The sequence below is a fragment of the Ursus americanus genome, chromosome 29, assembly GCF_024610735.1.
Source record: "Ursus americanus isolate L20-20 chromosome 29, mUrsAme1.1.p, whole genome shotgun sequence".
NCBI lineage: Eukaryota > Metazoa > Chordata > Mammalia > Carnivora > Ursidae > Ursus > Ursus americanus.
Window position 1 is genome coordinate 24,717,967 of NC_142155.1, and position 12,910 is coordinate 24,730,876.

Consider the following 12,910-nt stretch of genomic DNA (forward strand, 5'->3'; position numbering starts at 1 on the left):
GCTGGGGCTAGACATATGGTCTGACTACAGCCCTGCCCACCAATGAAAGTTTCTCAGTGCCCTGCAGTTTAGTGCTACTAGTTTTGGCAAATGCATGGTCTGACTCAATTCAAGCCCAAGGTGGCCCCAGACTGACCCACTACTACACAGGACCCAAACACTGCCCACAACAGGCAAAGAGAACCACTGCAGACAACTGGACTGAAAGCAAGAGACACAGAGAGTTAGACAAAATGAGGAGGACAAAGAATATGTCCCAAATGAACGAACAGGACAAAAATCACAGCAAGAGAGCTAAACGAAACAGAGATAAGTAATATGCCTAACAGAGAATTTAAAATCATGCTCATAAAGATATTCACTGAACTTAAGAGTGGATGACCTCAGTGAGACCTTCAACAAAGAGATAGAAAACATTGAAAAGAACCAATTACAGATGAAGAACTCAGTAACTGAAATAAAATATATATATTTAATTTACATATTAATATATATATATTTCTTTTTTTATACACTAGAAGGAATAAATACTAGCCTAGAACAAGCAGAAGAATAGATCAGCAACCTGGAGGACACAGTTACGGAGCGCAATCAAGCTGAACAGGAGAGAGGAAAAGTAATAATGAAAACAGATTAAGTAACACAAGAATACCATCAAGTGTAATAACATTCACATTATAGGGATCCCAGAAGGAAGAGAGAGAGAAGGTGGCAGAAAATGTATTTGAAGAAATAATAGCTGGAAACTTCCTGAATTTGGGGAAGGAAACAAATCCAGATCCAGGAGGCTTTCTGGAAAGCCCCCAACAAAATCAACCTAAGGAAGTCCACACCAAGACACACAGTAATTAAAATGGCAAGAAGTAATAATGAAGACAGAATCTTAAAAGCAGCAAGAGAAAAGAAAATAGTTATATACAAAAGAATCCCTATAAAGCTATCAGTAAATTTTTTAGCAGCAATTTTGAAGGCCAGAAGGCATATCATCAAAGTGCCAAAAGAAAAAAAAAAAAACCTGCATTCAAGAATACTGTACTCAGCAAGGCTATCATTCAGGATAGAGAGAGTTTTTCAGACAAACAAAAGTTAATGGAATTCATCACGACTAAATCAGCCCTGCAAGAAATGTTAAAGGGGACTCTTTGAATGGAAATGAAAGACCATAAGTAGGATTAAGAAAAGTAGGAAGCACAAAAGCAGTAAAATTGAGCTTATCTATAAAAATTAGTCAAGGGATTAAAAAAATAAAAGGATGTAAAATATGATACCATACACCTAATCATGGAGGTGAGAGGAGCAAAAATTTAGTGCTTTTAGAATGGGTTCAAACTTAAGTGAACATCAACTTAATACAGAGTGCTACATGCAGAAGATGTTACATATAACCCATCAACGTAATACAGAGTGCTACATGCAGAAGATGTTACATATAACCCATCAACTTAATACAGAGTGCTACATGCAGAAGATGTTACATATAACCCATCAACTTAATACAGAGTGCTACCTGCAGAAGATGTTACATATAACCCATCAACGTAATACAGAGTGCTACATGCAGAAGATGTTACATATAACCCATCAACTTAATACAGAGTGCTACATGCAGAAGATGTTACATATAACCCATCAACTTAATACAGAGTGCTACATGCAGAAGATGTTACATATAACCCTAATGGTGGCCACACATCAAAAACTGGTAATAGATATGCAAGAAATGAAGAGACATGAATTCAAGTATATCACTATAGAAAGCCAGCAAACCACAAAGGAAGAGCGCAAGAGAAGAAAGGAACAGAGAAGAAATATAAAAACATAAAGCAAGTAACAAAATGGCAATAAGTACGTACCCACCAGTAATCACTTTGAATATAAGTGGACAATGCTCCAATCAAAAGACATAGGGTGATGGAATGGATAAAAAAAAGCAAGACCCAGGGGTGGCTCAATCAGTAAAGCATCCGACTCCTGATCTCGCTCAGGTCATGATCTTAGGGTCTTGGGTTCAGGCCCCACATCGGGCTCCATGCATGGAGCCTACTTTAAAAAAAAAAAAAAGCAAGACCCATCTATATTATGCTGCTTATAAGAGACCCATTTCAGATCTAAAGACATGTGCAGATTGAAAGTGAAGGGATGAAAAAGTATTTATCCAAATGGCAGTGAAAAGAAAGCCAGGGTAGCAATACTTTTCAGACAAAATAGGTTTTACTTTTTTATTATTTTTTAAGATTTATTTATTTGAGAGAGAGAGAGAGAGTACAAGCAGGGAGAGGGGCAGAGGGAGAGAGGAGGAAGAGTCCTGCTGAGTGGGGACGCTGATGTAGGGTTTGATTTCACGACCCTGAGATCATTCATGGCCCTGAGCCAAACCAAGAGTGGGATGCTCAATCAGCTGAGCCCCAAGGTGCCCCAGAAAAATTAGACTTGAAAACAAAGACTGTAACAGGAGACAAAGAAGGACACTATATAAACGGAATAATCCAATGAGAAGATATGATTATAAATATTTATGCACCCAACATGGGAGCACCTAACATAACAAACATAAAGGAAGTGAACAATAGTAATGCAATAATAAGGGACTTTAACACCCCACTTACATCAGTGGATAGATCATCCAAACAGAAAATCAACAAAGAAATAGCAGCTTTGAATGACACACTGGACCAGATGGACTTAAGAGATATACTCAGAACATTCCATCCTAAAACAGCAGATTATACATTCTTTTCAAGTGCACATGGAATGTTCTCCAGATAGACTATATGTTTGGCCCTGAAACAAGTGTCAACAAATTAAAAAAGACTGAAGTCATACCATGCATCTGACCACAATACTGTGAAACTAGAAATCAACCACAAGAAAAAAAAATCTGAAAAGAACACAAATAACATGCTACTAAACAATGAATAGGTCAACCAAGAAATCAAAGAGGAAATAAAATATAAAGATGAATGAGAATGAAAACACAATGGTCCAAAATCTTTGGGATGTAGCAAAAGCAGTTCTAAAAAATAAGTTTATAGCAATACAGGCCTACCTCAAGAAGCAAGAAAAAAAAATCTCAAACACATTAACCTTAAATCTAAAGAAGCCAGAGAAAGAACAAACAAAACTCCAAACCAGTAAAAAGAAATAAGATGAGAGCAGAAATAAACAAAATAGAAACTAAAAAAACAGAACAGTATAATGAAACCAGGAGCTTGTTCTTTTGAAAAGATCAATAAAACTGATAAACCTTTAGACAGACTCATTAAAAAAGAAAAAAAAAGGACTCAAAATCAGAAATGAAAGAGAGGAGATAACGGACACCACAGAAATTCAGAGGACTGTGAAGGCATATAATTTTTTTATAATATTCTAACAAATTAGACAACCTGGAAGAAACAAATTCCTAGAAATTTATGACCTCCCAAAACTGAATCAGGAAGAAATAAAAATTTGAATAGACTGATTGCCAGCAATAAAATTGAATCAGTAACCAAAAAACCCTCAATAAAAAAAGTCCAGGACCAGATGGCTTCACAGGTGACTTCTACCAAACACTTTTTTTTTTTTTTAAGAGAGGGAGAAGGGGTGTGGGGAGAAGCAGAGGGAAAGGCAGAGAATCTTAAGCAGGCTCCATGCCCACTGTGGAGCCTGGCGTGGGGCTCAATCTCACAACCCTGAAATCACGACCTGAGCTGAAATCAAGAATCAGACACTTCGCTTCTCAGCCTTTTGGCTAAGATCAAGTGAAGAGTCAGACACTTAACTGACTGAGCCACCCAGACACTCCAATTCTACCAAACATTTAAAGAAGACCGAGTGTTATATGCAACTAATGAGTCATTGAACATTACATCAAAAACTAATGATGTATATGTTTGCTAATTGAATTTAAATAAAAATAAAAAAATAAAGACAATACCTATTTTTCTCAAACTATTCCAAAAAGGAAAAGAGAGAGAGAGAGAGAGAGAGAGAGACAGAACTACAAGCCAATATCTCTGATGAGCAGAAATGCAAAATCCCTCAACAAAATATTAGGAAACCAAATCCAACAAAACGTTGAAAAAAATCAGTCACCAGGATCAAGTGGAGTTTATTCCCAGGATGCAAGGGTGGGTCAATATTCACAAATCAATGTGATACATCACATCAATAAGAGAAAAGATAAAAGCATATGATTATTTCAATAGATGAAGTAAAAACATTTGACCAAGTACAATATCTATTCATGATAAAAACCCTCAACAAAGTAGGTTTAGAGGGAACACACCTCAACATAATAAATGCCGTATATAAGAAAAACACAGCTAACATCACACTCAATGGTGAAAAACTGAGATCGAGAACAAGACAAAGCTGTTCACTCTCACCACGCTCATTCAACAAGGTATTGTAAGTGCTAGCCATAGCACTGAGACACAAGAAGGGAGGAACAGGCACCAAATTGGTAAGGAAGCAGTTAAACTGTCAGATTTGCAGATGACATGATACTATTTATAGAAAACCCTAAAGACTCCACCAAAAAATTACTAGAACTGATACAGAATTCAGTAAGGTCACAGGATACAAAAATCAATAGACAGAAATCCGTTTCATATCTATACACTAAGAATGAAGTAGTTGAAAGAAAAATTAAGAAAATAATCCCATTTACAATTGTACCAAAAATAAAATACCTAGGAATAAACTTAACCAAGGAGGTGAAAGACCTGTACTCTGAAAACTATAAAACACTGATGAGAGAAATTGAAGATGACACAAACAAATGGAAAGATAGTCCATGCTCATGGACGCAGAGAACAAATATTGTTAAAATGTCCATACTACCCAAAGCGATCTACAGATTTAATGTAATCACTATCAAAATAACAACAGCATTTTTTTTTTGCAGAACCAGAATAATCCTATTATCTGTATGGAATCACAAAAGACCCCAAATGGCCAAAATAATCCTGAAAAAGGACAAAACTGGAGCTATCACAATCCCAGATTTCAAGATCTACCACAAAGCTGTAGTAATCAAAAGTCTGGTACCGGCACCAAAAAAGACACATAGATCAATGAAACAGAACAGAGAGCCCAGAAATAAACCCGCAACTATATGGTCAATTAATCTTTGACAAAAGAGACAAGAATATGCAACGTGAAAAAGACAGTCTCTTCAACGAATGGTGGTGGGAAAACTGGACCACTACATGCAAAACTAAAAAAAAACCCCCAAAACAAAACAAAAACCCTCAAAATGTATTACAGACCTAAATGTGGGACCTGAAACCATAAAAACCCTAGAAGAGACCACAGGCAGTAATTTTTCTGACATCAGCTGTAGCAACATTTTTCTAGATAGGTCTCCTGAAACAACAGAAACAAAAGCAAAAATAAACTATTGGGACTACATCAAAGTAAAAAAGCTTCTGGACAGCAAAGAAAACAATCAGCAAAACTAAAAGACAACCTACTGAATAGAGAAAGATATTTTTAAATGCCATATCCAATAAAGGGTTAGTATTTAAAATATATAAAGAACTTATGTAACTCAACACCAAAAAAGCAAATAATCCGAATAAAAATGGGCAGAAGATATGAACAGACATTTCCCCAAAGAAGACGTCCAGATGGCCAACAGACACATGAAAATTTGCTCAACATCATTCACCAGAGAAACGCCAATCAAAACTACAACGAGCTATCACCTCACACCTGTCAGAATGGTTAACCTCAAAACCCCAGGAAACAACAAGGGTTGGCAAGGATACAGAAAAAAAGGAACCCTCGTGCCCTGCTGGTGGGAATGCAAACTGGTGCAGCCACTGTGGAGGTCATACAGGATGGAGGTTTCTCCAAAAATTAAAAATAGAATTACCATATGATGCAGTAACTCCAGTACTGGCTATTTACCCAAAGACTGTGAAAACACTAATTTGAAAAGATTTATGCACCTCTGTGTTAATTAATTACAGCGTTATTTACAACAGCCAGATCATGGAAATAACCCAAGTGTCCATCAATAGATGAATGGATAAAGAAGGTGTGGTGTACACACATATATACACATGCATGAGTGCATACACAATGGAATATTACTCAGCCATAAAAAAGAATGAAATCTTGCCATTTGCAACAACTTGGATAGAGCTAGAGAGTATAATGCTAAGTGAAATAGGTCAAAGACAAATATATTATTTCACTCATATGTGAAATTTCATAAACAAAACAAGCAAACAAAGAATAAAAGAGAAAAATGACTTAAATTGAGACAACAAACAGCTTACCAGAGCAGAGGTGGGGGGCATGGGTAGAACAGGGGAAGGGGATTAAGAGTACCCTTATCGTGATGAACACTGAGTAATGTATAGAATAGTCGAGTATATTGTACACCTGAAACTAATATAACACTATGTTAAAAAATTTTTAATAAAAGAAAATAAAGTAATGGAATAAAAAAGGGGAGGGCAATGGTGAAGAGTGATTACCTGTAGATCAAAAAAGGCTAAACACTAGACCAGGGACTTGGCCAATTACACCAGTTCAAAACCAACCTGCTGCCTGTTCTGAATAAAGTTTAATTGCCATTCAGCCACATCTTCATTTACACGTCGACTATGACTGCTTTCACCCTGTAAGGGCACAGCTGAGTGGTTCCAACAGAGATGGTATGGCCCACAAAGCCTAAACTATTTACTACCTATCTCTTTACTAAAAATATTTGCCATCCTCTGTCCTACACTATAAGCTCCCTGCTCTCTCATGTACTTGCCTGAGCATTTATTAAGGTCTGGCACAAGGTGCAAGCTCACATATCTGTTGAACTAATGAAACAATGACAAGAGACCATTAGATTTGGAAGCAAAGGGGTAATGGTTCAGAAACTTTCTAAGGTGGAGAGTGAGAAAATTGAAGGGACTTACCCTGGATCATTTGGTCTCATATTGGAGACCAACTGCAAATTGACTATGGAAGAGCTTGGGGCATAAAGAAAACAGGGAAAAAATGAAAATATTTGGGAATGTCTATATGGGAAAAGTGGCTAAAAGTGAAAACGGATGAAAAAGCTCACTGGGCCGGGCAGGAGCAGCCCCTCGAAGACGACAGCACAGACAGACTGCCAACTAAGCAACGATAAGTGACCACACGGAGATTTCGTGTCCAGGGATGGATTTAGGAGCATTTGGTTTTTTGTAAGTCTGAGCTCCATACACCATAGCGAGGACCCGAAACCCAAAAGAAACTTCAGATAAAGTCAGTACTCAATTACATGGGCACTTTTTAATCTTCTGGCTCAGAGAAAGAAAACAGGTAACTCTCAGCATTATCCTCCTGTGGCTGATCCTTGACACAAGAAGTCCTCGGGTCTGACAAGTACTGGAGAGACCCTTTCATTATTCTTAGCAATGATTAGTCAAGTAAAGGATCTGCAGCCCCTTAGAGCGGTTCTTGATCAGATGGGAGGATGTAGGAGCCAAAGACAGAATGGCTAGAAGACATGGAAGGTGCGGCACCTGGGTTCACATCACCTTCAAGCATTTTCTCTCGCTTATCTATCTGACCCATCACAGGAGAGGAGAGGGAAGAAAAGGGTCCAAACAGGGACAGCGATGGAACTCTTAATTCAGAACTTGAATTTCTCTTTATTTTTATTGGTATCTTATTTGAAGTGCCACACACTATCCTCTGGTCATTACTAAATCAGGAAAAAGAAAGAGATTCTACTGGTAGTATGCCAAAGCAAGAAGCTTTCCAGTGTTGCTGGTATTTGCACAGACATGGGGAAATGACGGAAGAAACTTTTGAGAAGCACTTCAACTAGATACAGGACCATGAATCTCCCCTCCGCCCTTAAAGCTGCCCAGTCACCGAACCATGCTTCTCCGGAACATGTGCTGCCTACTTTCCTAGACAGTTGCCGTATTTTCATTAGGCCTGTGACATTTGTTTCTTAGATGTCTGGAAGTAGGAAGCGTTTTTATACGGATGGTGAATGCCAGTCATAATTGACGGTTTATTTCTTAGTAGATAAAATAATGCTATGCATTTATTTTCATTTTATTTTTATATTTTATTGATATAGTCAGTAGAATGGTACAATTCACAGCTCTTCCTCTCTCCTGAAACCTCCAACACATCCCCATCCTTATTCTTCCTATGGCACTATGACTCTGAAAACGAGATGCTCAGAAGGGCCCCTCAACCATACCCACCCACCTCCCAGGGGCTTCCACCACACACTCCACACCCCTGCTTGTTGCCAGAGATCAAGCTTTCAAAGAGTAAATCCAGGACTCCCGGAGGTTCCTGAGATCCTTTTGGGGTCTGTGAGGTCAAAACTATTCTCATAATAATAGGAAACCAGTATTATTTGCTTTTAACTTTTGTTTTCTCACATGCACAATGGAGTTTTCCAAGGCTGTATGAGGAATGATATCACAGCAATCTGAGTACAGACGCAGATGAAAACGCAGCTGTCTTCTATTAATAAAGTCAGACATTAAAGAGACTTGCAGAAATGTAAAATGATGCCACTCAACTATATTTTCCCAATGGAAAAAAAATATTTTTATAAACACTATTATTTGTGTTAACAGGGAATGGGTTTTATTATTTTTTAAAACAAATTAATGAATATTTTTAATTTCTCAGATATAATTTTCATTATGGTAAATATTGATAGATATAAACCACACACACAAAAAACCTCTTTGTGGTCCTAATTTTTAGGCGTATACAGGTGCTCTGAGACCAAAAAGTTTGAGAACGACCAGCAGAGATGAACGCTTGGTGCTTCTATCTTAAAGCCCATTCCTCTACCAGGTTCTATGTCCCATCTCTCACACACACTCCACAAAGCTCCCCTCTTACACATTTGTCAGTTTCCCTCTCTGCACAATCATTCCCATTTATGTATAAACACTCTGTTGTTTATTTTATCTTAAAATAACAACAACAACAAAAACTTCTGTTCCTCTGTCAGCTACCGCCCATGTCTCTTCCCCTTTGCACAAAACTTCCTCAAAAAAGTTGTCTATATTTCCGGTCTCAAATTCCTCTCTTCCCTTTTCCTTTAATTTTATTTCTGTGTAGTTGACACACAGTTTCAGGTGCACAACATAGTGATTCAACAAGTTTATACCTTATGCTGAGCTCACCCCAAGTAGCTGCCAACCTCCCACTCTCTCTTAAATCCCCTCCCATTGGATTTTCCTGCCCTTCCGATTCCACTGAAATGGGGAGAATCCCACTTGGATCCCCCCACATTGCTAATTCCCCATTTAACACAATGAAACCTTCTGTCTTCCTTGATGTACCGGCAGCTGTCCCTTTGCAAGGCTCTGATAAGGGTGAATTTCAGTTAACACTGTTTAAATAACCCAGTCCCTCAACAACATGGTTCAAATTCCAGTTACCACTGCTTATTAACTGTGAGGAATTACACAAAGCACAAACTGTCAGGCTGGTCAGTGGCCTTGATCACCACACAAACAGCTCATGCACATGGATCAGTGACAATCATCTCATTTGTTTCAAAGTCTGTCAGTGACTGGCCATTGGGTGTCTGTTTTTTAGCTCACAGACAGCAAAACGTAGATTCGAAATGTATCATTGAAAGAGGAAATTGGCGAAGAAAAGTGAAAGTGAAGCAAAGACACAGAAAGTGCTAACACTGGATGTAAAAATCGAATCTAACATAATGGAGGTACTGAAGTGGCTGACTGGGAACGAGGACACCACTACCAGCGGGGACTCTCAGCTCAGTGCTCAGATAGGGGGAAGGGTGACTTAGAGCCTGAATGAGGACAGTGGATGCGTGGAACGGACAAGCATCTCCCAGATGCAGCAAGAAACTTCACATTAAAAGAACTCTTCGAGGTAGGTATTTCACGGTTATTAAAGGAACGGGAGGAGATATTTCACAACATCGAAAGCAAAAATAATAAAATGTTGAAAGTTGATCCAAAATTAGAAAAGAATATGCCAATTTGCCAAGGCATAGAAAAGATATTTGCGCTGGTTATGTGACAAGAATGAGGCAAGCACTGTTCAACCCTGTCTCAACAAATTTATGAAAGAAATAAAACACTTTAATTCTCGATTTTATTTTATTTTATTTTTAGACAGCTTATAGCAAGCGTGTGTGCCGGTAGGGGAAGGGGCAGAGGGAGAGGAAGAGAGAATCCCAAGCAGACTCCCTGCAGGAGCACAGAGCCTGATGAGGGGCTTGATCTCATGCCCCTGAGATCATGACCTGAGCCGAAACCAAGCGTCAGACGCTCAACTGACTGAGCCATCCAGGTGTCCCGCCTTTGCTTTAAATTACAGTGTACTAAATAAAAATTGTTTTACTATTTTTTCACTTCCTTATACATATATAACCATCAGAGTTTTTCATGTTTTGACAGAAATTTTTAAAGGTCACAGAACAGCGAATTTTCCCATTGATTATTAAGACTGTTGGGCATGGTTACTTTTAGAGTTCGGAGCTCCATGCAAAGGGAGGGTTGCCTGCACTTCCCTCATCTGACTTCCAGGCCACCACCCCACTTGCTTTCCTTCCTGCCTCACTAGCTGACTTCCCGGTCTCCTCGCTCAATGCTTACTGTGGGAGGACATCAGAGCCCAGTCCTGGGAGCTATTCTAATTGCACTGCTCCCTTAGAGATTTCACCCGGTCCTATGGCTTGAAACAATCATCTCCATGCCAACAACTTCCATATTTACATCCCCAGCCCAGACCTCTTGCCTGAAAGCCAGATTTATATATCCGGTGGCCTGTTTGATAGCTTGACATGGATATTCAGTAGATGCTGTTAGAAGATGGAGGCGGGTCAGCAAAGTGTCCTCTATAATGGAAAGGCGCTTTAAGACTGAAAAGCAAAGCAAGCCACTCCGTCCCGTTTACACAGTTTCTTTCAGGGTAACTTACTGGGGAGATCGGGTCAACGGATCCAGACGGGACGATCCAGGCAGCACTCGGCTATTTTCTGCCCCCTCTTCTCCACCCAGTCAGGACTTCAATCCCCAGCTTTTATGGAGCAAGGGGCATGGTGGTGAGGTCATGGGGCAGCTATCTAAAGTGGCGTCATTTGTGCACCAAAGGATCTCTACTAGTCACCTAAAGTGGGGCCTTCTGTGGCCAGCCATCTCTACTAGTTACCTAAAGTGGGGCCTTCTGTGGCCAGCCATCTCTACTAGTCACCTAAAGTGGGGCCTTCTGTGCACCACTTTAGGAAAGATCAGAACAAGCCTTCCTGCAATCCCATCAGGGCAGACATTAACCTCCACAGGGCCAGGAACACAGAGCTCCGAGGGGGGACATTGCGTGGGCATGAACAAGATGGAGGGCCAAAGATGGGGTCAGTGTGGTCAGCACTCCTGCAATAACCAAAACCAAAATCCTTCCCCTAACCAGAAAAACCGTCTACTACCCAAAACACACATCTTCCCTTTCTCAGTTGATGGCAACTCCTTCCCTCCAGTTGCTCAGGCCAAAAACCTTGGAGTCATTCTTAACTACTGTCTTATATCCTCTGTATAATCTGTCTCAAGGCCTATTGGCTCTACCTTCAAAATATATCCAGAATCAGACCACATTTCCCCACGTTCACTGATGCACCTGGTCCACACACCCTCGTCTCTTGCCTGGATTACTATAACACGGTCTCTAACTCATCTCCCTCATGACCTAGTCTCAGCACAGCAGCCAGGGGAGTTCTTGTAAAACACATGTCAAATCTTGCCATTTCTCTCCCAAGAACCCCACAGTGGCTCTCCATTTCACTCAGAGAAAAGTCAACATCTTTCCAAAGACCCAGTGGGTCCTACAGGGTCTAGCCCCTTCTTATGGGGCTATGTTCTAACCCCACCTCATCTTCTTCCTCTCACTCCCTCTCTCTTGCCGCTCTCACCGCCCCGCCTCTTTCCAGAACTCTGGGCAGGCTGGGCCTTCGCACTCACCCATCCCTCTTCCTGGAAAGCCCCTCCTCCAAACAGTCACAGATCTAACTCCTTTTCTTTCCAGCGTTTGCTCGCTGTCACTTCTCAAGGTGTACCCGGCTCCCCGGATCAGCTGCTGCTCACCATCACCCTCTGGAAATCCTTAGCACTCTTACTGTTCTCCGCTGTTCCACAGCGCTCATCCCCTAACATGCTGTGTGATTTACTTGTGTTGTTGATTGGTTGTCTCCCTCTCCTACTGCTTAGAAGGTCAACTCCATGAGAGCAGCAACTTCTTGTCTAGTCTGTTGACAGATAAAAGCCCAAGGGCCTAGTGATGGTATCTGATACATACTAAGCATTCAATAATTATTTGCTAAATAAATGTAGTTGAAAAAGTTCTAAGTTACTAGTTATTATAGTGGACCCGGAGAACCTTCTGTGTATGTCTAATAACTCCCATTTGGTGAAGGAAATCTGAAAATCTAAAATGTGATTACCCGTTCATTTTATCAAGAGCTATTTCCTAAATATCTCGTATGTGCCAAAGCCAAATGGAACCTTAGATGGTCAAACATACTTTTCCAATCCTGGTGCAGGAGCTTCTTGCCTTTGAACACGGTTCTGAATGGACAAGAGTGCTTCCGGTGAATACTGGGCAGCATTGCTCTCCATGTACTTCAAGACATAGTCGTCTGTGTCAAGGATGACAAACCGGTGGCCAAACACTGGGGAGAGGGTAGAAATCCACGTAGCTTGGTTATGGTTTTAATCATGCCATTAGGGGTAAAATAATACTGATCCTCCAATGACAAGTTCATAGATAGGCATCTGTGACCTCGCCAAATGAACTTTCAATAGCTCTCTGACATGCAGTAGTTCGCTCAGCGTTCGGGAAGCTCGGGGTGTATACATCTATAACCCACGAATGCGTCCAACTTACAGTTTAACTGACATGGAAGGAGACCGAGACACTGCATCACATA

The 12,910-nt window shown here is 40.1% G+C and overlaps 1 protein-coding gene across 2 annotated transcripts in view; it reads right to left on the reverse strand.

Annotated features, from left to right (window-relative positions):
- The window catches only part of EFHC1 (EF-hand domain containing 1), a 65,859-nt gene that overhangs the window by 16,044 nt on the left and 36,905 nt on the right, over positions 1 to 12,910 (reverse strand). For both annotated transcript variants that reach the window (XM_045802309.2, XM_045802307.2), the window contains one exon: positions 12,505 to 12,652. In XM_045802309.2, the coding sequence (XP_045658265.2) occupies positions 12,505 to 12,652 (148 nt within the window). The remainder of the gene's footprint in view (positions 1 to 12,504; positions 12,653 to 12,910) is intronic.